At 47.4% G+C, this 26,983-nt stretch overlaps 1 protein-coding gene across 4 annotated transcripts in view; it reads right to left on the bottom strand.

Annotated features, from left to right (window-relative positions):
- PLXNA2 (plexin A2) overlaps nt 1-26,983 on the bottom strand; it is a 227,872-nt gene that overhangs the window by 75,648 nt on the left and 125,241 nt on the right. For all 4 annotated transcript variants that reach the window (XM_068541516.1, XM_068541514.1, XM_068541513.1 and 1 more), the window contains exons 5-9: nt 11,187-11,287; nt 7,945-8,068; nt 6,059-6,212; nt 4,915-5,011; nt 1,113-1,227 (exon numbers count right to left, since the gene is read on the bottom strand). In XM_068541516.1, coding sequence (XP_068397617.1) covers nt 1,113-1,227; nt 4,915-5,011; nt 6,059-6,212; nt 7,945-8,068; nt 11,187-11,287 — 591 coding nt within the window. The remainder of the gene's footprint in view (nt 1-1,112; nt 1,228-4,914; nt 5,012-6,058; nt 6,213-7,944; nt 8,069-11,186; nt 11,288-26,983) is intronic.

Below are 26,983 nucleotides of genomic sequence, written 5' to 3'. Positions count from 1 at the left end.
GGAGACAGAAAAGACTCTATTTCGTGAAATCTTAGACAAGTAGCTCCAAGGAACACTTCCTATCAATGGCATTTGGGTAAAGTGGTCATTGGTTCCTCTATGCTTTCATGCATGCATGCTACAGACTTTCACTGAAAAAGGCACTGAGGATTTAAAGATAATATGTAATCCTTGCCTTTAAGGATCCTGTAGCCTAGTGCAAGAGGGAGACATATAAAGGCCATAGCAGTATTTGCAAATGCTACACTGTCACTTATTTACATTTGCGGATTTTCTAAAAGGTGGAACGAGAGGGGAATGTATATTTATACATATGTGCATTTGTGGGAATACATAAGGTCTCTATAGTTGTTCAAACTCATCTACTGGTCACTCTGGGGCGTGAAAAACATTAGACACTGACCCAGCAGGCTTCGTTGTCCTAAGGCCTGCTATGAATTTGTAAGAAAGTCAACCTCAAGGAAATATCATTGGGTGGGGTTATTCACTGGAAAAAGAAGAAATCTGATATTGCAATGTGTTGATGACAAAGGTGGGTCTGGCCTTAGGGATGGCACTTCGACTGTATAATAAAATGGGACTTTTAGCAAGGCCTGGTTCTTTTCACCAGTTGACTGCCTCTCTCTTCTGTAAGGCCACCCACACAGTCATACACCAGAGTCAAAGAATCACTGAATTTTAGACTAGGAAGGGAGGTTGGCATGAAAGAGTGGTTGAGAGTGAATGTTCTATTGAACTAGACTATGTCTGCAGCCAAGCAAAGGGCTTAGACTCAAAGAACAAACGCCATTCACTACACTCTTCTAGACCATGGGGCCTGTTCGGTGGGATATATTTCCTCTAAACTTTCAGTCTCAACCCTCAGGTGCCCTCAAGCTTTTGAATGCACACAATCTTAGGAGTCTAGCAAATATGGCACACTTCTCTTTCTCTGGGGTATTTGCTGCCACTTTTTTTAGCTTTATAATACCAGGGCTTTCTAACATTTCTGGGAAGAAGACCAACATGGACCAGGGCAAGGAGATGGCCAAGCTGTTGGACGGACCATCTGAAAGAGGAGGACCACTCAGATTCACTGGGGCTGCTATTGTGCCAGGCTGAGCTCTGCTTACCTCTGAAATGTTGATCCGGCCCTCCTGGAAGGAGCAGGTGGTGGGGTCATGAGTGCAGAGGTTTCGGTATTTGCACCAATGGCAGCGGAAGGCGCTGTTGACACAAGACAGGCACCTGCAAGGATAGAGACAGTAAGAGGCAAAGAGAAGGGAGCAGACAGGGAAGGTAAGGGTGCCAGGTGGCCTATGTGTCATGATGGAAGTCTGTTATCCTAGTCTCACTCTCAGAGGGGTAGATTGGTGGGGCATCCCCAGCCCTGAGAATGGTGGCTTATCCCTCTAAGATGTTCACGGGACCAGAAAATTGAGAGAAAAATGTGTTCAGAGTGGGAATAATGTAACTTAGAAACCAGTGGTGTGCTAGAGCTGGTCTGTATCAGCTCATGACAGCCAATTATTCGTATTTTCAGGAATTTTACAAGTGGTTGGCATCATGATAGCAGCTGGAAATTAGCTATGGAGGGAGTATTTATGCCATAGAAATTGGAAAATGCCATATAATAAGTTTTTCCCCTGATTTCTGATAGTTAAACATTTGCCAGCATACCACCACTTATAAGACAGAATCACGGGGGTGGGATGAATTGGGAGATTGGGGTTGACGTATATACACTAATGTGTATAAAATAGATAACTAATAAGAATCTGCTGTATAAAAATAAATAAAATTAAAAAAATGAAGACAGAATCGCCCAAAGAGCGCAGGGATAGAAATTGGGCAGATCTGGTTGCAGTTTTGCCTCTGCCACTGCCACTGGGGTCACCCTGAGTAAGCACTTTACCTTCTGACTCGGAATTTCTTCATCTGTCTGTACTAAAACTTTCCTGTCTACTCCATGGAGTGTTTCGCGTCAAACGAGATAATGTATAGGACGTGATTTTGAAAAGTATTTACAATGCTAAATGTATTATTTTTAAGTGCTTAAATCACCTGTTATTTCAAGCTCTTAAATCACATTGGAGGGCTTCCCTGGTGGTGCAGTGGTTGAGAATCCGCCTGCCAATGCAGGGGACACGGGTTCGAGCCCTGGTCTGGGAAGATCCCAAATGCCGCGGAGCAACTAGGCCCGTGAGCCACAGCTACTGAGCCTGCGCGGCTGGAGCTTGTGCTCCGCAATGGGAGAGGCCGCGACGGTGAGAGGCCCGCGCACCGCGATGAGGAGTGGCCCGCACTCACCTCAGCTGGAGGAAGCCCTCGCACAGAAACGAAGACCCAACACAGCCAAAAATAAAATAAATTAGTTAAAAAAAAAATTTGTTCCACATCTAAAATAATTCGTAATTCATAGGTATGAATTATTAAAACAATAAACACGACACAACTAAGTTTCTCTCCACCCTACAATGAATTTCCATTAAAAAAAAAATCACATTGGAGTGTCAATGATTGGTTCATACCACCTGTGTTTCTGAGTTTTGGGGGAGTAAACGGTATTAAATGATAACTTTGTCCCACTCTCCAGGCATAGACAGCAACAGGCTATGTGTGTGGCTTCTGCCTTTCTCCTCAGGGTGAGTGAGCACTTCTTTCCCTCTGGTTTCCCCTGGAGGCTGTGTGTATCATCTAGGTTCTCTGTGTGTGATCAGACCACTGTCAGGGAAAGGAGTTTTGCAGGTAGGGTTGTTCTTCCTGCTTCTTGCCAGATCCTCTAGTCTAGCCTCTCACAACTAGACCAACCTGGAAGGGACACGGCCAGGTCTGCAATCTGGCGCCACCTGGTGGGGGCTCTGATGGCATTTGGGCGGATGGGGTTTGATCCAGGGGTCACTGGCTAATACTTCGCAGTGGATTGGGTGCATTAGCCCATCTACACTTCTTCCCCATGCCAAATATTTTTATCCCCTTCTAGATATGCCCCTAGTTATTTTGTTCCTCAACCTAGCCCAGATGGATTGGTTCTTGCTAACATCTTATGATTCAGCAAGTAAATCATGAAAATGGACCAAGGATGACGAGATCAGGGTTTTAGAACAGGTTCTTCCATTGGCTAATTTTGTGACCTTTGTTGCAGCACTTATACCGTATGGGCCTCAGTGTACCATAGTAAAAGGAAAGAATTGACTCTGTGATTTTTAACTGTGAATGCCAGGAGTAAAGAAGGGTAAGATAGTGTTTTGCAATAAAATGGAATCTTTACTGTCAAGGATACCTGCTTTGTTTTTCTGCTAAAACTTGTTGCCTGTGACAGCATCTCCATTGCCATGGCAATATGGTTGAAAGTGGTGACATCACACTGAGTTGCCACGGAGATGTGGATGCTCTCACAAACAATGTATTCCTTCACTGCTGCGTTGTGGGAAGTTCACTCTCCAAGGTGCTTGCATTTCCCAAAAAAACGGTTAGCTGGGATTGGAATGCAGTGGTTAGGGGGCAATTTTATTCATTTCAGCTTCAGCCACATACTGCCCTGCCTTGGTTCCTCCCAGGCCATTTTTATCACTTGTTCTGTCTTTCTCAGCACATCTATTGATTTGGCCAAATGGGGCTCAGGTACATCTCTTTCCTTAGCTACTGTGGAGACCCTAGAACTCTAGAAGATGATTCAAATCATGAAAAATCAAGATCTGAAAAGAGGAGACTAAGGAGCCTCATCTGCCTATTTTGATGGCTAAAGGTTCCTTTAGGGCTTAGCTGCAAACAGATCCTCTCCCCACATGGACTGCTGGGCCCATTGTGCCCACAGCCTAGACCCTCAGACTTGATACTGCTGGAGTCCTCAGGTTGTTCCTGCCCTGGGCAATGGGAAGTATGGGTCCATAGAATATTCTCAGGTACTGCTCCTTCTGGCATGGAGCTGTTGCTTGATCTCCCTCCTTGTTGATTGACCGGGGTCACATGGCCCTTATGTGGCCCTATTATAGAGACGCGTTTCCCTCTTTCTAAATCAAATGGTGCATGAGTTTCCAGATGGTATGGAAGGAGTCTCAATTTCACTTCGAGAGAGGAACCAGCAGAAACTAAGTATGGGTCTCTCTCTCCTCCACTCCAGGCCCTGCTTTTTACTTATGAAATGCTCCCAGCTTCCTGCTCAGCTGTAGGATCTCACAGCCAAGGGCACTCAACTGGTAGGCATTCTGCTGCTGGAGATGGCTGGTGAGGTCAGCTGGGCTGCACTTAAGCCCCTCTGAGGGCTGGTGGTTGGGTCTGGTTTTCCCCTCCTCCTTGAAAAGTTGAAGGCTCAGTTTGGACCACGGTATAGTTTAAAGCTTCCTCTCCCTCTCCCAGCCTGAGTCCTTTATTTGAGTGCTGGGTGAGGCTGTTTCCCCATCTCTGAGTCCCTCTTCATGTGGTCATGGATGATGTGTCCAAGCTCCACTGGTTGTCAGTCTCCATGTTCAAATCCACCACCAATTGGTATAAAATGGAGAACTTTTCTTCTGGGTCCTGAGCCATGACCTTTGTTTTTACTTCAAACCCTCTTTTAACTCTTAGTTTGAGAGTTGAGCATAGGGTGTGTTGCAAGGGAGACTGAATGAGATCAGAGGCTGTGGAGAGTGAAGCCATTTGGTTTAATATAACTGAAAAGTAACAGTTATGGAGAGCTTACTGTCTTCCAGACAATGTTCCAGGTCCAACTGGGAGACTGTGAGGCGAATACAATACGATTCTTGTTCTAAGGGAACTTAGAAAAACCCCACACTCATATCCAGACCCAGGGCAAGACTCCTTCTGGCCTGGCCCTGCTGTTACCTGCTTGCTCACTAATTTCTCCTGACCTCATCTCTATAGAAGGACGTTGGTCTAGGTGATCCTCTGGCTTTGATACTGAACAATTACTAGTGCTGCGAGGGGTGTGCTTACAGTTGGTGGGCGCTGCAGTTGTAGAACTTGAACTCGGTGCCGACGAATATCTTTCCTGTCTCCTTGGATCTTAGCTGCAGCTCTAGCCCAAACCAGTCTGGAAAAAGGAAAAAAAAAGCAGAGGGTTACAAATCTGGGGCACAGTGGAGAGACTGAGGGTTAATCATTCAGCCACTCCAGGGCTCCCCTGGGGCACCGATGGTAGATGGAGCCTTCTTGAATCTTCTTCCAAGAGACTCCCTTTCATCCAGCTGATGACCAGCCCATCACTGAGACCCAGACACCCCCAGCCCCCCTCTTAGGGAGGAGGTAATGGATCAGATCCCACAGAGTCCCCTGCCTTGGTCAAATATGTTCAGTTACTGTCAGAAATACCAGATCACCAATATAGAATAAAAATTTAAAAAAAAGAAATATCAGAACAAAATTGGGTCATTTGTAGAGATGTGGATGGATCTAGAGACTGTCATACAGAGTGAAGTAAGTCAGAAAGAGAAAAACAAATATCGTATATTAACGCATATATGTGTAACCTAGAAAAATGGTACAGATGAACCGGTTTGCAGGGCAAAAATTGAGACACAGATGTAGAGAACAAACGTATGGACACCACGGGGGGAAAGTGGCAGGGGGGCAGGGGGGTGGTGTGATGAATTGGGAGATTGGGATTGACATATACACACTAATATGTATAAAATGGATAACTAATAAGAACCTGCTGTATAAAAAAATAAATAAAATAAAATTCAAAAAAAAAAAAAAGAAAAAAGAAATATCAGGTCAAAAGCCCTAAAAGCCCCCAGTTCTATGGAGAGAACCCGCTGAAAACCACTGGCTGAAGCCACTGACATTCCTCGAAGGGAAGGGAAGTCTGGAAAAAATCTTTATGCACTGTGCAGGCTTAACCCAAATGGGAGCAAGGGATTTCCCTCTTCCTGAAGTTTGCTTTGGGGCATGACAGTTTGCTTTCAAACTCAAACAAGTTTATAAGCCCTACTGGTATCTGGCAATAAGGAGACCTAGTCAGGCCAACTGTCAGTCAGTCTGTGCTGGCACTTGCCACCCGGTCGCCTGGGTCCTCTTCTCTTGGCCACCCTGGTAGGGCAGCCCCTAGCATATGACTCTCATGGCAGACACTTCTTACCTTGATCCAGAGGGATGACAGGCACAACCTTGGGCCCTGGTGAGATGCAGATGACCTGGCTCCCAGATACCTGTCCCTCTACCTCTGTCAGGTTCCCAAAGGCACAGGAGATGCCCGCAGACAGGTCGGGAGCATCACTCACAAGCAGGCTGAGCTGTGGGAGGAGCAAAGGGATATAATGCTGTAGGACGAGCCCTTGGGGTTCAGGAGACCTGGGCTCCAGGCCCGGCCCTGCCATTGCCCACTTGCTCACTCATCTCCACTGACCTCATCGATAGAGAGGATGTTGGTCCAGGTGATCTTCCAGCTCTGACACTGAACAATTACAGTAGCACTGCGAGGGGTGTGCAGGGCCAATGGTTTTTATTATTAATACCATTAATTTTTCAGTCTTGTCCGGCAGCAGAAAGCACTGGGGGGAGGGGGAGGGAGGGATGCTAGGGGGAAAGGTCCCAACACCCATCTCAGACCCAGCTCATTTTGACATGAAATCATGCAAACGTGAAAGCAAGTCATGAGCTGAGCCCTTCACAACTAAGCCTTAGCCCTGGCTCATGGGAGAACATGTTATCACCAGCCCGGAGGTTTATAAGGAGTTTACCGGGTTGGCGAAAGACAGCTGGCTCCTCACCCTGGCTGTCACTCAGGGTCTGCTTACCAAGGTGGTGGGCTTCCTAGAGTTTCTATTCTCTGTTCCTCTCTGGCTCTCTGCCCCCTGACAGCTCCCCTAGAGTACAGCAGTCGCCTCACAAGGAGCTTAGGGGATCAGAGGAAGGCAGGAAGTGGACACTAATGGCTCAGATGATGTCTGCTGTTTCTTAGGATTCCAGTGATCTAGGTCAGTGGTTTCCAGGCCTTTCAAGTTTGAACACTCTCCTTTGAATGGTAAAAATATCACAGAGTGTCAGAAGAATCTCTTGATTGAGAAATCATTTAATGGCAAAACGCTGCTCTGAATTCAGGGTACTTGGAAATGGGGTTGTACTAAGTGACCACAATATAATATCTAAGTGGTATTTGAAACAATAGGTGAGAAATGTGACTCTCAGTGGGGAGTGCCCATGGGGGTTCATGGTGACAACACCCTGTGGCCTGCAAGTGGCCAGTCGTAAGGGAGGGAGGTCTCCCTTTGTCATCCCACCTGGCAGGGATTTCTTAGTCACAATGGCTATCACCTAGCCTTTCTATACATTTGTTTGCTGCTGAATCTCTGCCCCAGTTTCGTTTCCATGGGGCTGAGAGACTTAGGTACAAACTCTGCTGTTTGTTCCCTGAGCTCCATGGGAGCCAAAACCTCCCGGTGGGGATGAATGAACACAAGTCTTGGAAGGTTCATTAACTAATTAACATTTGTGAATGCTCATAAAACCTCCAGAATGAAATAATCGTGCAGGGCCTGAGGACACGAAGTATTTGGGGTTGCAACTCGACAGGTGGTTAAGGACCACTGTATTCTCTTTGATATTCTAAGCACATACTGTGAATTAAGTCTCAGTCTCTCTGTGTCTGCCTGTCTGTCTGTCTCTCTCTCATATACAAGCACAAAGGCAACTCCAGGTTTCTGTGAGAGACTGTATCAAGTGGACTATTGAAATACACCATATACCAAAGAACGGCATTGGATTGCATTATGTTGTAGCTGTTTGTTACTAAATGCAAAATCTAGATTTACAAAACAGATCAATAGGTAATGAATCTGCAAGGGGCTTGGCGAACCGACTAGGCCCTTTACAATAAGAGTTACCATAGTTTTCCTACAAATATCAGGTTTCCTCGGAGCATTTAAAGTGTGAGCCATTTACATTGTGCAAGTGTTAAAGGAACACACCCACACTTGTGCGGGTCCCACACCCCACCCCTCCAACCTTCCGGATGAGTTTACTCACCAGCCGGCTGTGCTCAGACACTGAGATGCTGCTGGGATGCACCTCGAGGCTCATGCACTGGCTGATGCTGGCAGCAAATCGATTAGGTTCCCAGGCCCGCTGGCACTTGTCCCTGCGGGAGCACCTGCCACAAACACAGATTCACAAGAGGTCAGGCCTCTGAGACCCATCTGTTTGAGGCTCCAGAGTGCCCTGAAGGTAAGTGAGAAGGCTTTGCTGCTCTGAGGCCTGTGTGCGTCTTCTCATGACAACATTCACTTATCCCAGAGGGCCTGGTGACTCCCAGATGGTCTCTATTGCAGTGAAAGTCAGACTAATAGAAGTGGGATCGACCGCCAACACAAGAGATGCGGTTTAGACATAAAGAATAGCTCTAGATAGACAGCATCTTTACGGGAGGCTCAGTGAGTGAGGGAGGGAAGGTTGGGGACGTGAGAAGTAGCAGGCAAGAGGCTAAAAATGTGAACTCTGGAGCCATGATGCCTGGGTTCTAACCCCAGATCTACAGCCTACTAGCTGTGGCCCCTTGGACAAGTTCCTTAATCTCTCCACGCCTCAGATCCCCCCAACTGTAGAATGCCGAGGTCAATGATAATACAGTACCTCGTAGGCTTGCTGTAAGCATTAAATGAGCTAGTGTTTAGAAAATGGCCCGTTCTTAGCCCTTCTAAGAACAATATTAATGATGATGATTCTGAATATTATTATTCTCCTCCAGGGATATTTAAAAACCTGGACAGGTTCTTAGCTGTGTGGGACAGCATGCATGTGATCTTGTGGCTGGATTCATGGCTCTCTGAAGGCAGGGACCATGTTTTATGCATTGAGCTATTCTACCTGTCCATGGTATATTTTCAATAAATGTTTGTGGTGAGAAGGAGAGAGACAGACAGGGAGTCGCAGGCAGGGTTGCCCCTGTCAGAAGGCATGTGTGGCCGCTTCTCCTCACATCTTCATCTCTGGTTCTTGGCTTCTCCGCCTACAGCAGCAGGTGGGCACTGTGACGCCTGCACGCAGGGGCATCTGGTGGCCACTTAAGTCACATGGGAACACGCTCCAGGGCTGGTGCTTCTCCAACCAAAGAGCCACTGGGGACACTACAAGATTCCACAACCAGGCGGAGATTCCCACCCAAGCTCCCCCCAAAGTCCCTCCCCCCTCTTCCTTTCCAGGCACATAATGGATCTAAATATGAATGCTGTCAAAGAAAAGAATTATTGAGGTTTAAGTGAATCCTTAAGATAGCTCTAAAGTGAGCTCTTGACTGGAGCCTTTATCTCATTGACTCACTGAAATGGCTCTTTTTTATCATACTATTTATGGCAACAGCCCTAACAGAGATAAATAGCCTCTGAGACAATAACGCACTTGCAAGAAAGAGCAAGGCATACAGAAGAGACAAGAAGGTTTCAAATCCCCCCCCCCCCCCCCCCGGACCCAGAGGCTCTTGAGTAATTTCTCTCAGGACTCTGCCTCCATTAAAATCCAGTGTGTGGGCCTGGCGGCTGGGGTAGCCCATCCACTCGTTCCTGTTACCCAGGCAGGCGGATGGCGACAGGTGGGAGGGCACTGCCGGAGGGGCTGGTGAAGATGAGAGGGGCCAGAAGAAGAGACACCGCTGGGTATAACCGGGAGGAAGCTTGTTCCCCATGTGCTCTTGGCAAACAGAGCTGCTGGAAGGAGAGGTGTGCCCTGGCAGGTGATGACAGGGAAGGAGCTCAGACGGCAGGGGAAACCTGAGACTATCTTCATGTGGTCCAGTCATTCTAGGATCCCCAGCTGACCTGGCCCAGGAGGATGACGGGGTGGTCTGGGGCCTCCGGGAGACTTGGACATTGTGGCTAGATTGGCAGGGAGGAGCAGGGAGTGGGTAGTATGGCCGGCTCTACCCACTGCACAGTGAGAGGGCAGGTAGCCCAGGACCAGGCATGAAGCTGGGAGTGGCTGTCAGGTTCTGTGGAGAAAGAAAACCTCTTGAGGGGAGAGAGCCTTCTGGCTGTCAGGCCAGCCTCACCGAAGGGAACCCGGTTGTAGCCACGTTTGTCCTTCTGGGGACATAGTGGGAGCAGCATCAGCTTCTTTACCACTTGTCTGACCTGAATGGAGACTCACTGTCTGGGGTCCGGTGAGAGCATTTCTGGCGAAACTTTTGGAGGAGGCCCTTACCTCCAAATCTAAGCAGGGAACTCAGTATCTGTGGGCTCCAATCCAGTCCGGATTTTGCATCTGTGAGGTGCCCGCTTCCCTCCCTCCCTCCATAGCCCTCCCAACACCTGCTGCAGAGGCTGGAAGCCAAGAGCTATTGTGCAGGACCCTGAACTCTGGCCCTCCGCCTCCGCCTCCACCCTAAACCCCCCCCCCCCCCCCACATTTCATGGGGATGCTTTGCCGGCTGGCACGGAGCCAAGGAGTTTCCAACTCCACTGGGGAACAGAATTCCGAGCCAGCTCCTGCCTTTGGAGTTTTCACCCTCTTCTCTCCCTCTGGGACACTTCTGAATTAGGAAGTTTAAGTGTGATTTTGCATTTCTATTGAGCTGGTATTCAATGGCAGGGGATGTATCTGAATAGGGATGTGAGGCCAGTTGGAGTGAGATGCAGACTTCTTGGAATCAGGCATTAGTGAGGCCAGAAGGGTCCTCCCAAGGGTTCTGCGTCCATAACAATTATTTTGACTTGTGTAGCTTATCCTGAGCTTCCTTATTGCCGAAGCATTTATTATTTCATTTAACCCTCACAGTTCACCTGCGAGGTAGGCATGACCCCTATTTAGCAATGGGGAAATGGAGGCCCACAGTCGTCAGTGGACCATCCTGGGTCACACAGCAGCTAACTGGAGTCCAAGCTTCCCAACTCTAGTGCAAACTCCAGGAAGGAGGCACCTCGTTCAGGCCACACTGAGGAGGAGATTCTACAACTTCCCTTGTGAGCTCTTCCAACACCACTACCCTTCCCTGTAGAAAAGGTACAGACTTCAGAGCAGCTGGCCGGGGGGTGGGGGATCAGATTTTGGAGGTGAAATGAAAAACAGAGAGGCAGAGGCACTGCACTTGAAAAGAAGGCCCACCCATGGCCTCTTTTCCTCTTCCTGTTCTCAGCACTCCAACCACGATTAGAACTACTGCTCAGAAGAGGGAAATTCCTCTCTCCCTACGAACTGTTGTCACATCCCTCATCAACACTCCCAGGAAAGTACCTGGTTTTCTGCATTCCAGGCTTTTTTCCAGAATGTGCCAAACTTACATGTTGTGCAGGGCACACCAGCCGCAGTGAGGGTCCCCCGAGCTCAGGCACTCCCCACAGGTCGTGTACTGTTCACAGGATTCCACAGGGACCCTGGTGATCTGGCCGAGAGGGAAAAGAGAGCAGGTTAGATCAGGGAGTGATGCCTCGCAGAGGTGTGTTCAGACTCAACTGCACCTAACCACACTTGCACTGCCACCACCCCTAAGAGGTGACAATGCGGGGGGGGGGGTGTGAATCGGCGGCCTCAGTGTTCTCATCTGTTTGCCCCGCACGAGGCAGGTACAGCTAACAGGCCCCAGGCTTCTTGCCTTTGCTGGAGGTGGAAGCAAATCCTCCAGTTTCTCTTTGCCTGCACTAAAGTCCTCCGGAAGGCTGGGCCTGCTCCTGGCAAAGGCTGAAAACGGTTAACTCTGTTGAAAGGCTATTGAGTGCCACCAACTCGTCTCTGAAGAGCTTTCAGCTGGGCTTGGGCTGAGACATCCTGCCTGCACAGAAAACATTTAAAAAGGGAGAGAAGGAGAAACTTTTCCTATCAAATAATATTCATCTAATGGCATGGTCTTTTTACAGCCAACCAAACATACCACCTGGATCCAATTATCCCATTCTCTGATGCCTGCATTCAGTTTCTCTAGTAAATCTCCCATCCTTTGAAAAGTCTGGCTAAATGGGAACAGAGATGAGCTGCCTGTCTTGCTGGGGAAAGTGGGAATGTACAGATCAAGCCCCTGCCCCCCAGAGGATGTGGCCTCCTCCTGGCTTCCAGGTGGGGCCCTGCGGGGACACGAGCCGGGCCTGTTTGGTCATTACTCACCCTTACCTGCTCAGCGGGTGTGACATTAAGGCCAAGGCAAAGGGTCAGAAGATTGAAGTCTTGCATTTGGTATGTCTTAGGTATCTGTTGCTGGCTGGGGCTGGAGGCTGCTGGGCTGGGAATGGGATCTCATTTGTTAGGGCAGAGAGGGCCCCCACCTACTGGATGTGTGAACCCAAGTGGAAACACAACCTGTGGTCCAGCGGCACAGTGGTCTGCCTCTAGCAGGGGGACAAAGGCTGTGATGGAGATGTCTTCACAGCACGCTCCTGAGAGGCTCGGGATGGAGTCGAACACTGCTCACCCGGCAACTGTTTACCAGATGTCACTATGAGAGGCTCCGGTGCCGCGTGATAGAGAAACAGCAGCGAACAGGGCACAGGTCCTGCCCCCCGGAAGAGCACGCAGCCCAGTAGCAGTTGATAATTACAAACCGAGACCTGCTCTACATTGTGCTCAACATCCATTGCAGGCAATAGGTATGTGCCCTGGGGGCCTTGGCAGCTTAAAGGAGGGCCGTCCAGCACAACCTGTCTGGAGGAAGGGGTCAGCCTGTCTGGAGGAAGGGACCAGTCAAGTAAGGGTGAACCAGGGTAACAGTGGGCCCAATGCAGATGCCTGGAAGGGCATTCCTAGCTGAGAGATTATCACGAACAAAAGTAATCATGGCTAAGTTCAGCCTAACTCAAGTGTGGAGTGTATACTGGATGGGCGGGCTGAGAGACGAGGCTGGTGGCATGTAACCAGGGGCCAGACAACGAAAGGTCTTGGGCACCAGCCCCAGGAGACTTCCTTCTCTCTGTTGGGTGCCCCCCACACCCACTCATTCTCCCCACATCATAAACACTTAACATTCTGAATTACAAAGCTTTTCTCTGAGTGACATGATCAGCTTTAAGCATCCCTAACTTCCCTTTAATAATAAAAATACAAAAGGCAGAAAGCGTAAATATAAAATGTTGCAATTCAGTGAAAAAAATTGATATTCTAAATGGAGGTTGGGGGAGTAGCTGATTTGAAATAGTTCATGTGGAATAGGTCCGAGGGTTGAATTGACTCTATGTCCAATATGACCTGACAGGGTGATGTCATAGCTAAAGGGGCTAATTAGATCATGGGTTGCATTAATGGACATGGTGTCAGGATGGAGATGACCTGAGTTCCCAGCTCAGGTCTTTGCAACCTGCTCTAAGAGGAGGGTTGCTCAACCAGAGAAACTTTCCAGAGGGTGGTCACGATGGGGTGGGACCCAGGTGTGGCATCTGAGGTACAGCTGATAGACTTATATGTTTATTTAGGTCAAAGAAGATGAATGTCAAGGTGGCCGTGGAAGCTATCTGCCACTGTCTGAAGGGTGGCAGTGTGGCTGCAATAAGACTCATGGGTGAAAAGTTCCAGGAAAGCTCGACAGAAGAAAGTCAAGGCTGTCCAACAGTGCAACAGACCTGGCTTCCAGCAGGGACTCCCTTCCGTGGGACGTGTAAGCACAGTCAAGGTGACACGTGTCTGGGAGGCTGTGGAAGGTATTTCTGCCCCCAGAGGAAGGCTGCCCTAGTCCTTCTAACTCTGACATTTAGGATTCTGTTTCCCACAGTTTGCCTAACTCCTTCCTGAGACTGTTCATTTCTGTCCTGAATGACTTGGACAGTTCAAAGATCCAGCCACGCCACTAGCCACTGATAGCACCCTGCATTAAGGAGCAACCGTTGACCCCTGACTCACGTCCTGTGATTCCTACCAGAAGCACCTTTCCGGCAGGTGCCTGCCAGACGCTCTCCCAGCATGCCTCTCCCGGGCCTGGGACTCTCAGCCCTTCAGGATATCTGTGACCCTAGCCACCTGGGGGGCTTCTGCCAGCCCCCTCCAACCCGCCCTCGGAGGCCTGAGAGCCGCAGCCCAGTGCCCGGCCTCCCTTTCCTGGGTTTCGGGCTCCGTGTGAGTGATGTCTGCATCTGGCTGGAAATTAAAACAACTGTCTGCATTGCATTCGGCCCGTCTGTCAAAACACAGCCCGGCTCTCAGCAGCTGGGGAAGGGGGCCCTGAATGGGAGCAGTGTCTCCAGCAACAAAGCCCACTTTCACGCCAAGTGCCACAGAGATAGTGAGAAGCCTTTTCTTCTCCAAACGTGAAACCAACAGCACAACTATTTTTCCTGTTTCCTGGGCCCTCCTGGTGGGAATTTTTTTTTTTTTTTAATACACTGAGTTGAAGAGCAAAGTGAAACAGGAAACTTATAAGGGGGGTGGTTCCTAAAATTTGAATTATTCTCTTCTCAAAGATCTAATAGCCATATGCAAACCAGAGGAAAGCAATGTCACAGGGACTGGAGGGAGGGCCTCAAAGTCAGGTTTCTCCATGAGTGCTCTGTCTTTCCTATAATCATGTGTTTCTGTATTCATTCATCAACCCATATTCATAGATCATGTCCTACAGAAAGGCCAGTGCTGGGCACTTTAGGGGAATAAAATCAACAGCAGCATTAAAACACAGCCATCACCTTCAAGTTGCAAACAGACTAGCAATAAAAACAAGAAAAGTGATGTGTGTTCTAAGAGAGGTATTGAAAGAGGGCTGAGGGAATTCAGAGCAAAGAAAATACTACTTCTACGTCTGCGCCGTCCAATGTGTGGGCCCGTGTGGTCACCAGCATCTGGAGTGGGGTTAGTTCGAATTCTATTCCTTAGAGATGTGCTCTAAGGACACCGGATGTTGACGGTTGAGCACGGGAAACGAGAATGTAAAATAGCACAGTAATAATTTTTTATTGACACATGTTGAAAAGATAAAAATTTAGTAAATATTGAGTTAAATAAAATCTACTATGAATTTCAACTGTCTCTTCTTACTTTTTAAAATATGGCTGCTGGAAAAGTTAAAATTACATGCGTAGCTGTGTGGATGGTGCTTTGTTATCACGGGAGAGCACTGCTCTAGATGGGAGTCCCAGGAAGGCTTTGTAAGGGATGTGGCCTGGGTCTGCGTCTTCAAGGGTGATTAATATTTATACAGATGAAAAGCGTCCCAGGTGGAAAGAACCACATGAGCAAACATAGGAAAGCAGAGTTTCTTCAGAAAACGTTGCATGAGGGTGAAGAGTGATGGGTATAAATCTAGAAAGGCAGTTTTGGGTTAACTTGGGAAGGACGGAGAAGGCCACAGAGCTGGAATACATGACATCTGTAAGCTCTCCAGCCTGTCACTCCTTGGCCAAAAGAATGTCCTCCATGAAGAGGTGGCCGGAGTTCTCAAACCAACATCCTTGGCATTACCTGTGAGCTTAAGGGGCATAAAAATCCAGAGTCCACTGGGTTAGAACCTCTGGGATGGGGCGGGGCCTGAGAAAGGGTTCTAACAAGCTCTCCAGGTGATTCTTATGAGAACCACTGGTAAACGTGACCTCACATTTTGGGGAATCTCTTTAAGTGTCAGGCCCTGGGGCCATGAAGAAATAGAATCAAACTCTGCCTAGGGACTACGAAAGGAACTAGTGGAAGGAACTAGACTGACTCAGGGGGAGGAGAGATGGAGGTTAGCCTGGGGACTGCATTATAGCCAGGGAGAAATTGGTTCTAATATCTCTGAGTCTATGGCCCTGAAAGACCAAGTGCAAACTTCTGGGGTCAGGGGTCACTTCACTCTGCACCAGGCGAAGGCAAGCACTTGCTCTAGGACCTGGTGGGTGGGGGAGGATGGGGAGGGGATGGGCATTGTCCCGGGAAGCTGGAGAAGGCAAGGGAGCTTCTCCTGGAGAGTGTCCACTGTGTCAGGCGGCTTTGTCAGGGCTGACTCAGAGTTTAACGGGACACTCAGTGACACTTTAATTAGTGTTTGTTTACTATGATTGCGCTTTAATTATGCCTGAGGCTCCCCACCCCCTCTGCTCCGAGCGCTGGGATCTGAGGGTGGCTGCGTCGGCAAAGGAGTGTGGTGGTGAAGAGCCTCCGACAGAGGATGCCCTTCTCCCGCCCGCCTCCACTGCCTTCTCCCCAGGACCAGGGGACCGCTTCGCACTGGATTCCCCCCGCACGCTTGGCATTCTTCTCCGCTTGATCTTATGTCTTGTAATTATACCTCTAATGAATATAACTGTCCGATGAAGTCATTTACTGAAGAAACACTCTTCATGAAAGGTGACTCATACTGTGTTCTTGTCTCCTCTGACCCCGGGGCCTCACATCTCCAGTGCCCCCCTTGGCCTCAGTCTGTGGGGTTGACGTACGTGGGAAGGGCTCAGTAGGGGTGCAGAGTTCGGAGTGGTTCTCTCCCAAACCCAACTCCCTCCCCTTTAAGCACACTGGTCAGCCCACGGGGTGCAGCGCCCCGCACAGCAAGGGATGTGATATCAGATTATCATCGGCTGTGGGAACGAATCACCAAGGGAACTGCTGGAACCATCCTCCTTCCTGAAGATGTTGAAGGACAGGGCATACCCATAGGGCTTGGACCACCCAGGGTGAGGCCCAGAGGGCCTCTGTGACCCTGGTAGTTACTATCAGCCTGGAGAGTTACTACCATCAGGTGCAAACCCATCACTCTTCAGAGAAGGGTTCCCCAATGGTGGACCGAAGGACAGGAGCCCTTTGGTGTGTAAACCTGGGGAAAGAGAATCAAGGTTGTATCTCTGCCACCCTGTGTGGATGCCTAGAAGGAGCCACCTTGGTTCTGAGAATCTGGGGGCATCTATCGGAGAAACAGCTGAGTTGAAAGCAGAACAACACAGAGGATTCTGACCATGGGCTGTGCCTGGGTGCCACGCGGTCCTTCAGTATTTACAGAGCATTTATGTTGTGTTAAGCTCTCCATTAGGCACTGGGCGACATTCTCTGCCCTCCTGGGGCCCATGGTTTGGCTGAGGACAAAGGAAACAGGATCGTCTTAATACGGCAGAATAGATGCCGCAATAGAGGTATAATCAGGGGACAGTCGTGGCTCAAAGGACAGAGCTTGGAGGTTCTCCTCAGGGAGCTTTGGCATGGGCACTCTGTTCTAGAGGCTGAAGGATTCCTTTGCAGTCATGCACAAGAGAGAGGGAGAGAGGGAAGGAATAAGGGAAAGCTGTTCCCCAGGCTGGTAGGGCCCCTTGGGGACAGAGCATTTAATCCCCTGCTCTTCTGGAATCTGCTCCCCCCTGCCAGATGGTACACCTGTCCCCACATGTGTCCCCTGCCTCCTGACACAAGGAAAGAAACAGTGGCCTTCTCAGTGGCTGAGAGCCAGGTGGTAGGGGGTGGGAAGTGATGCAGCCTGGGTGGAAGCATGCAGTTGGCCTGAGCTACAGCCTCCTGGTCCCCAGGGCCCGGAGCAAAGTGCACGGCAGCTGAAACGCAACTGGCTCTCCACACCTCTCTCCTTTCCTTTGTATCTTCTCTTGGTGGTCCCTCCCTGCCAGCCCAACCTCTCTCCCCTTGGAGTTTGTAGGGTCTCAGACCCAATTTCTCCTCTTTTTCCCAAACCAGATCTGTTTTCAAGAAGCAATCTGATGCTCATTTGCATTCACAGCTGAGTGCAGACTGACGGGAAGCCCCACCAGGGCTGGTGTGCGGGATGAGCTCCACAGCACAATCAGCAACAGATGCCGATGCCCAGAGAGGGTTTAGCACTTTCTCAGTGCTCTCACACCCCTTATCTCATTTGATCTGCACAGCTCCCTGGGGAGGAAGGGAGGTTAGGGATCCATTTGTTCCACCAGGAAATAGAGGCACCCGAAGGGCTGGCTTAACCCTGGGCTCTATCTCGCAGTGAGTGGAGGTGGCCAGCTGCAGTGCGTCCTCCGTGGCCCGTGGTGGTGACATGTCATAAGGGATCTTTCTGAGGAAAGGAGGGACAGGGGGTTCAGGGGTCAGTCCCAGGAGATGGAGCTGGGACCAGAGCAGGATTCAGGAGGCGGGAAGCAACCAGAGGGCAGGTGAGGCTTTGGTTTCTCTGACTCCACTGCTCCTAGGAGCTGGCCAGCGCCCAGCAGTTGTTACCTGTTCCCCTGGGTGGTGGGAGGAGTCTCTCTTCACCGCTTACCCCGAATCTTGTCAGCCCCGTGGCGAACAGGTACAACCAGCACTGGGAGGTCTGAGAGCTTAGCGTTCTGCCTTCCCTGTACACCCGATGGGGCCAGGGTTCACAGTCCTCACAGGGAGAGGAACATGGGCAGACGGTCAGGGAGGCCAGGCCAAGGCCCCAGCCCTGGTCAGTTTCTCTCAGGCACCCAAGCCAAAGTGGACCCTCCGGGAAAAGGCCAGGCTCCCCTGGCTCCTGACATGCCTCAGACTATGGCCCCTTTGAGTCAGCAAGACTCCACAGAATAATACCTGCATCCTCTCTCCTATCCTTTACAGGCAAAGAGCTGACTGTCAACTGGATGTCTGAAACAGCATCTTAATCTAATTCTCCCCCGCTGGGTGTGCTTGGGGGCAGAAGTGAGATCGCCTCCTTGGATCTGCTCCCCAGGGATGGGCGGAGAAGCGATGGGGACTGAGGCCTCCTGCCTGGCACCACCTTCCTCTGAGCCGGGCAGTTGACTGAGCTTGTTCAAGGGAATGAAGCAGCAGGAACGATAATGATAGTGGCCGTTTATGCTGCACCTACTGCACCCCAGGCACTTTCCCTATGTCACCTCACCTAATCCTTACATCAGCCTTGCAGGCGAGGGATTAGGCCCACCTTACTTATTAGGAAACTGAGTCTTGGGTTAAACAAACTGCCTAAGTTGCATGCCTTGTAGGTGGCGGAAACAGAACTGGAGTCCAGGTTCATCCGACTCCCAGGTTGAGGTGGTGCGGTGGAGGCACAGGCAGCAGTAAGGAAAGGCCCCTCTCCTGGGGCTGTCCCCAAGGGGGGCTGTCAGGGTCCCCTTTCTTTCTCCTGGACGTCAGGGCCCAGCCGCTGTAATTACACTCCCTCACCTGACCACTGCCTGCCTCTTGCTCACTTTTCTCTGGTTGCTGACAGCGATTCAGCTGGTGCATCTGGAGCCAGACCCCACAACGGGTGATGTGAGAGGGTGAGGGAGGAGATGGGTTGGTGGGGGTGAGGATGCCCTGCTAGATTTTTTTAAAACCTGCCAGGACCATAAGAGTAATGGACATGACTCTGAATGGGTTCCACAATCTCCATCCTGAGCCTGCTCGGAATGTCAGGGCCCTCAGTCGGCACAGAGTGGGGGCAGTGGAGGTGGCAGGGGCCTCCTGTCCTGGTCTTGCTAGCTGTTCGCTGTGAGGCCTTGGGCAAGCTGCTTAACCTCTTCAAGCCTCCCTTCTTTATTTTTAAAATGGAGACAGCAATACCCGTCTCACCTGTCCTGCCTGTTCATCAGGGACCAGGGCACCTCTGAGCTTCTATTTTCAGCTTCAGTTTTCCCTACGAATCAACTTCCCAGTAATTAATGTGAAGAACTCAGTATTGTTTGTTCCCAGGGTTAGGTCCAGTTCTTTAAAAGTCAATAGTCATGGGGCTTCCCTGGTGGCGCAGTGGTTGGGTATCTGCCTGCCAATGCAGGGGACACGGGTTCGAGCTCTGGTCTGGGAAGATCCCACATGCCGCGGCGCAACTAGGCCCGTGAGCCACAATTACTGAGCCTGCGCGTCTGGAGCTTGTGCTCCGCCACAAGAGAGGTCGCGATAGTGAGAGGCCCGCGCACCCCGATGAAGAGTGGCCCCCGGGGGTGAGGGGCAAGATGGCGGAAGAGTAAGACGCGGAGATCACCTTCCTTCCCACAGATACAGTAGAAATACATCTACACGTGGAACTGCTCCTACAGAACACCCACTGAAAGCTGGCAGAAGACGTCAGACCTCCCAAAAGGCAAGAAACTCCCCACGTACTTGGGTAGGGCAAAAGAAAAAAGAAATAACAGAGACAAAAGAATAGGGACGGGACCTGCACCAGTGGGAGGGAGCTGTGAAGGACGAAAGGTTTCCACACACTAGGAAGCCCCTTCGCGGGCGGAGACTGCGGGTGGCAGAGGGGGGAAGCTTCGGAGCCACGGAGGAGAGCGCAGCCACAGGGGTGCAGAGGGCAAAGCGGAGAGATTCCCGCACGGAGGATCGGTGCTGAGTAGCACTCACCAGCCCGAGAGGCTTGTCTGCTCACCCGCTGGGGCGGGCGGGGACTGGGAGCTGAGGCTCGGGCTTCGGTGCTAGCCGGGAGGGAGTCCGGGAAAAAGTCTGCAGCTGCCGAAGAGGCAAGAGACTTTTTCTTGCCTCTTTGTTTCCCGGAGCGCAAGGAGAGGGGATTCAGAGCGCCGCCTAAACGAACTCCAGAGACGGGCGTGAGCCGCGGCTATCAGCGCGGACCCGAGAGACGGGCAGGAGAAGCTAAGGCTGCTGCTGCCGCCACCAAGAAGCCTGTGTGCGAGCACGGGTCACTCTCCACACCGCCCCTCCTGGGAGCCTGTGCAGCTCGCCACTTCCAGGGTCCCGTGATCCGGGGACAACTTCCCCGGGAGAACGCACGGCGTGCCTCAGGCTGCTGCAACGTCACACCTGCTTCTGCCGCCGCAGGCTCGCCCCGCCTCCTCTGTACCCCTCCCTCTCCCCGGCCTGAGTGAGCCAGAGCCCCTGAAGCAGCTGCTTCTTTAACCCCGGTCTGTCTGGGCGGGGAACAGACGCCCTCAGGCGACCTACGTGCAGAGGCGGGTCCAAATCCAAAGCTGAACCCCAGGAGCTGTACGAACAAAGAAGAGAAAGGGAAATCTCTCCCAGCAGCCTCAGAAGCAGCGGATTAAAGCTCCACAAACAACTTGATGTGCCTGCATCTGTTGAATACCTGAATAGACAACGAATCATCCCAAATTCAAGAGGTGGACTTTGGGAGCAGGATATATTAATTTTTCCCCTTTTCCTTTTTTTGTGAGTGTATATGTGTATGCTTCTGGGTGAGATTTTGTCTGTATAGCTTTGCTTTCACCATTAGTCCTAGGGTTAGGTCCATCCGTGTTGTTTTTTTTTTTTTTTTTTTACTTAAAAATTTTTTTTTCCTAATAAATGTTTTCTTAATAATTTTTTCCTTATTTTCTATTTTTAGAAATTAAAAAAAAAATTTAATAAGTTTTTTCATATTTTTTATTTTAAAAAATTAAAAAAAATTTTTTTCTTACTAAATATTTTCTTAATAATTTTTTCTTATTTTTTACTATAAAAATTAATAAATCTATTTTTAAAAATTAAAAAAAAAATTTTTTCTGAATACATTTATTCTTAAAAATTTTTTTTCTTATTTTTTATTATAATAGCTTTATTTTATTTTATTTTATCCTCTTTCTTTCTTTCCTTCTATATTTTTCACCCTTTTATTCTGAGCCATGTGGATGAAAGGCTCTTGGTGCTCCAGCCAGGCATCAGGTCTGTGCCTCTGAGGTGGGAGAGCCAACTTCAGGACACTGGTCCACAAGAGACCTCCCAGCTCCACGTAATACCAAACGGCAAAAATCTCTCAGCGATCTCCATCTCAACATCAAGACCCAGCTTCACTCAACGACCAGTAAGCTACAGTGCTGGACACCCTATGCCAAACAACTAGCAAGACAGGAACACAGCCCCATCCATTAGCAGAGAGGCTGCCTAAAAACATAATAAGGCCACAGACACCCCAAAAACACACCACCAGACGTGGACGTGCCCACCAGAAAGACAAGATCCAACCTCATCCACCAGAACACAGGCACTACTCCCCTCCACCAGGAAGCCTACACAACCCACTGAACCAACCTTAGCCACTGGGGACAGATACCAAAAACAACGGGAACTATGAACCTGCAGCCTGTGAAAAGGAGACCCCAAACACAGTAAGATAAGCAAAATGAGAAGACAAAAAACCACACAGCAGGTGAAGGAGCAGGGTCAAAACACACCAGACGTAACAAATGAAGAGGAAATAGGCAGTCTACCTGAAAAAGAATTCAGAATAATGATAGTAAAGATGATCCAAAATCTTGGAAATAGAATAGACAAAATGCAAGAAACATTTAACAAGGATGTAGAAGAACTAAAGAGGAACCAAGCAATGATGAAAAACACAATAAATGAAATTAAAAATACTCTAGACGGGATCAATAGCAGAATAACTGAGGCAGAAGAACGGATAAGTGACCTGGAAGACAGAATGGTGGAATTCACTGCTGCGGAACAGAATAAAGAAAAAAGAATGAAAAGAACTGAGGACAGTCTCAGAGACCTCTGGGACAACATTAAACGCACCAACATTCGAATTATAGGGGTCCCAGAAGAAGAAGAGAAAAAGAAAGGGACTGAGAAAATATTTGAAGAGATTATAGTTGAAAACTTCCCTAATATGGGAAAGGAAATAGTTAATCAAGTCCTGGAAGCACAGAGAGTCCCATACAGGAAAAATCCAAGGAGAAACACGCCAAGACACATATTAATCAAACTATCAAAAATTAAATATAAAGGTAACATATTAAAAGCAGCAAGGGAAAAACAACAAATAACACACAAGGGAATCCCCATAAGGTTAACAGCTGATCTTTCAGCAGAAACTCTGCAAGCCAGAAGGGAGTGGCAGGATATACTTAAAGTCATGAAGGAGAAAAACCTACAACCAAGATTACTCTACCCAGCAAGGATCTCATTCAGATTTGATGGAGAAATTAAAACCTTTACAGACAAGCAAAAGCTGAGAGAGTTCAGCACCACCAAACCAGCTTTACAACAAATGCTAAAGGAACTTCTCTAGGCAAGAAACACAAGAGAAGGAAAACACCTACAATAACAAACCAAAAATATTTAAGAAAATGGGAATAGGAACATACATATTGATAATTACCTTAAACGTGAATGGATTAAATGCTCCCACCGAAAGACACAGACTGGCTGAATGGATACAAAAACAAGACCCATATATATACTGTCTACAAGAGACCCACTTCAGACCTAGAGACACATACAGACTGAAAGTGAGGGGATGGAAAAAGATATTCCATGCAAATGGAAATCAAAAGAAAGCTGGAGTAGCAATTCTCATATCAGACAAAATAGACTTTAAAATAAAGACGATTACAAGAGACAAAGAAGGACACTATATAATGATCAAGGGATCGATCCAAGAGGAAGGTATTACAATTGTAAATATTTATGCACCCAACATAGGAGCACCTCAATACATAAGGCAAATACTAACAGCCATAAAAGGGGAAATCGACAGCAACACAATCATAGTAGGGGACTTTAACACCCCACTTTCACCAATGGACAGATCATCCAAAATGAAAATAAATAAAGAAACACAAGCTTTAAATGATACATTAAACAAGATGGACTTAATTGATATTTATAGGACATTCCACCCTAAAACAACAGAATACACATTTTTCTCAAGTGCTCATGGAACATTCTCCAGGATAGATCATATCTTGGGTCACAAATCAAGCCTTGGTAAATTTAAGAAAATTGAAATCGTATCAAGTATCTTTTCTGACAACAACGCTATGAGACTAGATATCAATTACAGGAAAAGATCTGTAAAAAATACAAACACATGGAGGCTACACAATACACTACTTAATAACGAAGTGATCACTGAAGAAATCAAAGGGGAAATCAAAAAATACCTAGAAACAAATGACAATGGAGACACGACGACCCAAAACCTATGGGACGCAGCAAAAGCAGTGCTAAGAGGGAAGTTTATAGCAATACAAGCCTACCTCAAGAAACAGGAAACATCTCGAATAAACAACCTAACCTTGCACCTAAAGCAATTAGAGAAAGAAGAACAAAAAAACCCAATAGCTAGCAGAAGGAAAGAAATCATAAAGATCAGGTCAGAAATAAATGAAAAAGAAATGAAGGAAACAATAGCAAAAATCAAGGAAACTAAAAGCTGGTTCTTCGATAAGATAAACAAAATTGATAAACCATTAGCCAGACTCATCAAGAGAAAAAGGGAGAAGACTCAAATCAATAGAATTAGAAATGAAAAAGGAGAAGTAACCACTGACACTGCAGAAATACAAACGATCATGAGAGATTACTACAAGTAACTCTATGCCAATAAAGTGGACAACCTGGAAGAAATGGACAGATTCTTAGAAATGCACAACCTGCGGAGACTGAACCAGGAAGAAATAGAAAATATGAACAGACCAATCACAAGCACTGAAATTGAAACTGTGATTAAAAATCTTCCAACAAACAAAAGCCCAGGACCAGATGGCTTCACAGGCGAATTCTATCAAACATTTAGAGAAGAGCTAACACCTATCCTTCTCAAACTCTTCCAAAATATTGCAGAGGGAGGAACACTCCCCAACTCATTCTACGAGGCCTCCATCACCCTGATACCAAAACCAGACAAAGATGTCACAAAGAAAGAAAACTACAGGCCAATATCACTGATGAACATAGATGCAAAAATCCTCAACAAAATACTAGCAAACAGAATCCAACAGCACATTAAAAGGATCATACACCACGATCAAGTGGGGTTTATCCCAGGAATGCAAGGATTCTTCAATATACGCAAATCAATCAACGTGATACATCATATTAACAAATTGAAAGAGAAAAACCATATGATCATCTCAATAGATGCAGAGAAAGCTTTCGACAAAATTCAACACCCATTTATGATAAAAGCCCTGCAGAAAGTAGGCATAGAGGGAACTTTCCTCAACATAATAAAGGCCATATATGACAAACCCACAGCCAACATTGTCCTCAATGGTGAAAAACTGAAACCATTTCCACTAAGATCAGGAACAAGACAAGGTTGCCCACTCTCACCACTATTATTCAACACAGTTTTGGAAGTGTTAGCCATAGCAATCAGAGAAGAAAAAGAAATAAAAGGAATCCAAATTGGAAAAGAAGAAGTAAAGCTGTCACTGTTGGCAGATGACATGATACTATACATAGAGAATCCTAAAACTGCTACCAGAAAACTACTAGAGCTAATCAATGAATTTGGTAAAGTAGCAGGATACAAAATTAATGCACAGAAATCTCTTGCATTCCTATATACTAATGATGAAAAATCTGAAAGTGAAATTAAGAAAACACTCCCATTTACCATTGCAACAAAAAGAATAAAATATCTAGGAATAAACCTACCTAAGGAGACAAAAGACCTGTATGCAGAAAATTATAGGACACTGATGAAAGAAATTAAAGATGATACAAATAGATGGAGAGATATACCATGTTCTTGGATTGGAAGAATCAACATTGTGAAAATGACTCTACTACGCAAAGCAATCTACAGATTCAATGCAATCCCTATCAAACTACCACTGGCATTTTTCACAGAACTAGAACAAAAAATTTCACAATTTGTATGGAGACACAAAAGACCCCGAATAGCCAAAGCAACCTTGAGAACGAAAAATGGAGCTGGAGGAATCAGGCTCCCTGACTTCAGACTATATTACAAAGCTACAGTAATCAAAACAGTTTGGTACTGGCACAAAAACAGAAATATAGATCAATGGAACAGGTTAGAAAGCCCAGAGATAAACCCACGCACATATGGTCACCTTATCTTTGATAAAGGAGGCAAGCATATACAGTGGAGAAAAGACTGCCTCTTCAATAAGTGGTGCTGGGAAAATTGGACAGCTACATGTAAAAGTATGAAATTAGAACACTCCCTGACACCATACACAAAAATAAACTCAAAATGGATTAAAGACCTAAGTGTAAAGCCAGACACTATCAAACTCTTAGAGGAAAACATAGGCAGAACACTCTATGACATACATCACAGCAAGATCCTTTTTGACCCACCTTCTAGAGAAATGGAAATAAAAACACAAATAAACAAATGGGACCTAATGAAACTTAAAAGCTTTTGCACAGCAAAGGAAACCATAAACAAGACCAAAAGACAACCCTCAGAATGGGAGAAAATATTTGCAAATGAAGCAACTGACAAAGGATTAATCTCCAAGATTTACAAGCAGCTCATGCAGCTCAATAACAAAAAAACAAACAACCCAATCCAAAAATGGGCAGAAGACCTAAATAGACATTTCCCCAAAGAAGACATACAGATGGCCAACAGACACATGAAAGATGTCTCAACATCATTAATCATTAGAGAAATGCAAATCAAAACTACAATGAGGTACCATCTCACACCAGTCAGAATGGCCATCATCAAAAAATCTAGAAACAATAAATGCTGGAGAGGGTGTGGAGAAAAGGGAACACTCTTGCACTGTTGGTGGGAATGTAAACTGATACAGCCACTATGGAGAACAGTATGGAGGTTCCTGAAAAAACTAAAAATAGAACTACCATACGACCCAGCAATCCCACTACTGGGCATATACCCTGAGAAAACCATAATTCAAAAAGAGTCATGTACCAAAATGTTCATTGCAGCTCTATTTACAATAGCCAGGACATGGAAGCAACCTAAGTGTCCATCATCGGATGAATGGATAAAGAAGATGTGGCACATATATACAATGGAATATTACTCAGCCATAAAAAGAAATGAAATGGAGGTATTTGTAATGAGGTGGATGGAGTTAGAGTCTGTCATACAGAGTGAAGTAAGTCAGAAAGAGAAAAACAAATACAGTATGCTAACACATATATACGGAATCTAAGGGAAAAAAAAAAAAAAAAAAAAAAGGCCATGAAGAACCTAGTGGCAAGATGGGAATAAAGACACAGACCTACTAAAGAATGGACTTGAGGATATGGGGAGGGGGAGAGGTGAGATGTGACAGGGTGAGAAGGGTGAGAGAGTGTCATGGACATATATACACTACCAAATGTAAAATAGATAGCTAGTGGGAAGCAGCCGCATAGCACAGGGAGATCAGCTCGGTGCTTTGTGACCGCCTGGGGGGGTGGGATGGGGAGGGTGGGAGGGAGGGAGATGCGAGAGGGAGGAGATATGGGAACGTGTGTATCTGTGTAGCTGATTCACTTTGTTATAAAGCAGAAACTAACACACCATTGTGAAGCAATTATACTTCAATAAAGATGTTTAAAAAAAAAAGAGTGGCCCCCACTTGCCACA

Source organism: Eschrichtius robustus, chromosome 3 (genome assembly GCF_028021215.1).
Source record: "Eschrichtius robustus isolate mEscRob2 chromosome 3, mEscRob2.pri, whole genome shotgun sequence".
Taxonomy (NCBI): Eukaryota; Metazoa; Chordata; class Mammalia; order Artiodactyla; family Eschrichtiidae; genus Eschrichtius; species Eschrichtius robustus.
The sequence above is the reverse complement of the archived record's forward strand: the minus strand, read 5'-3'. Positions and strand labels throughout refer to the sequence as shown.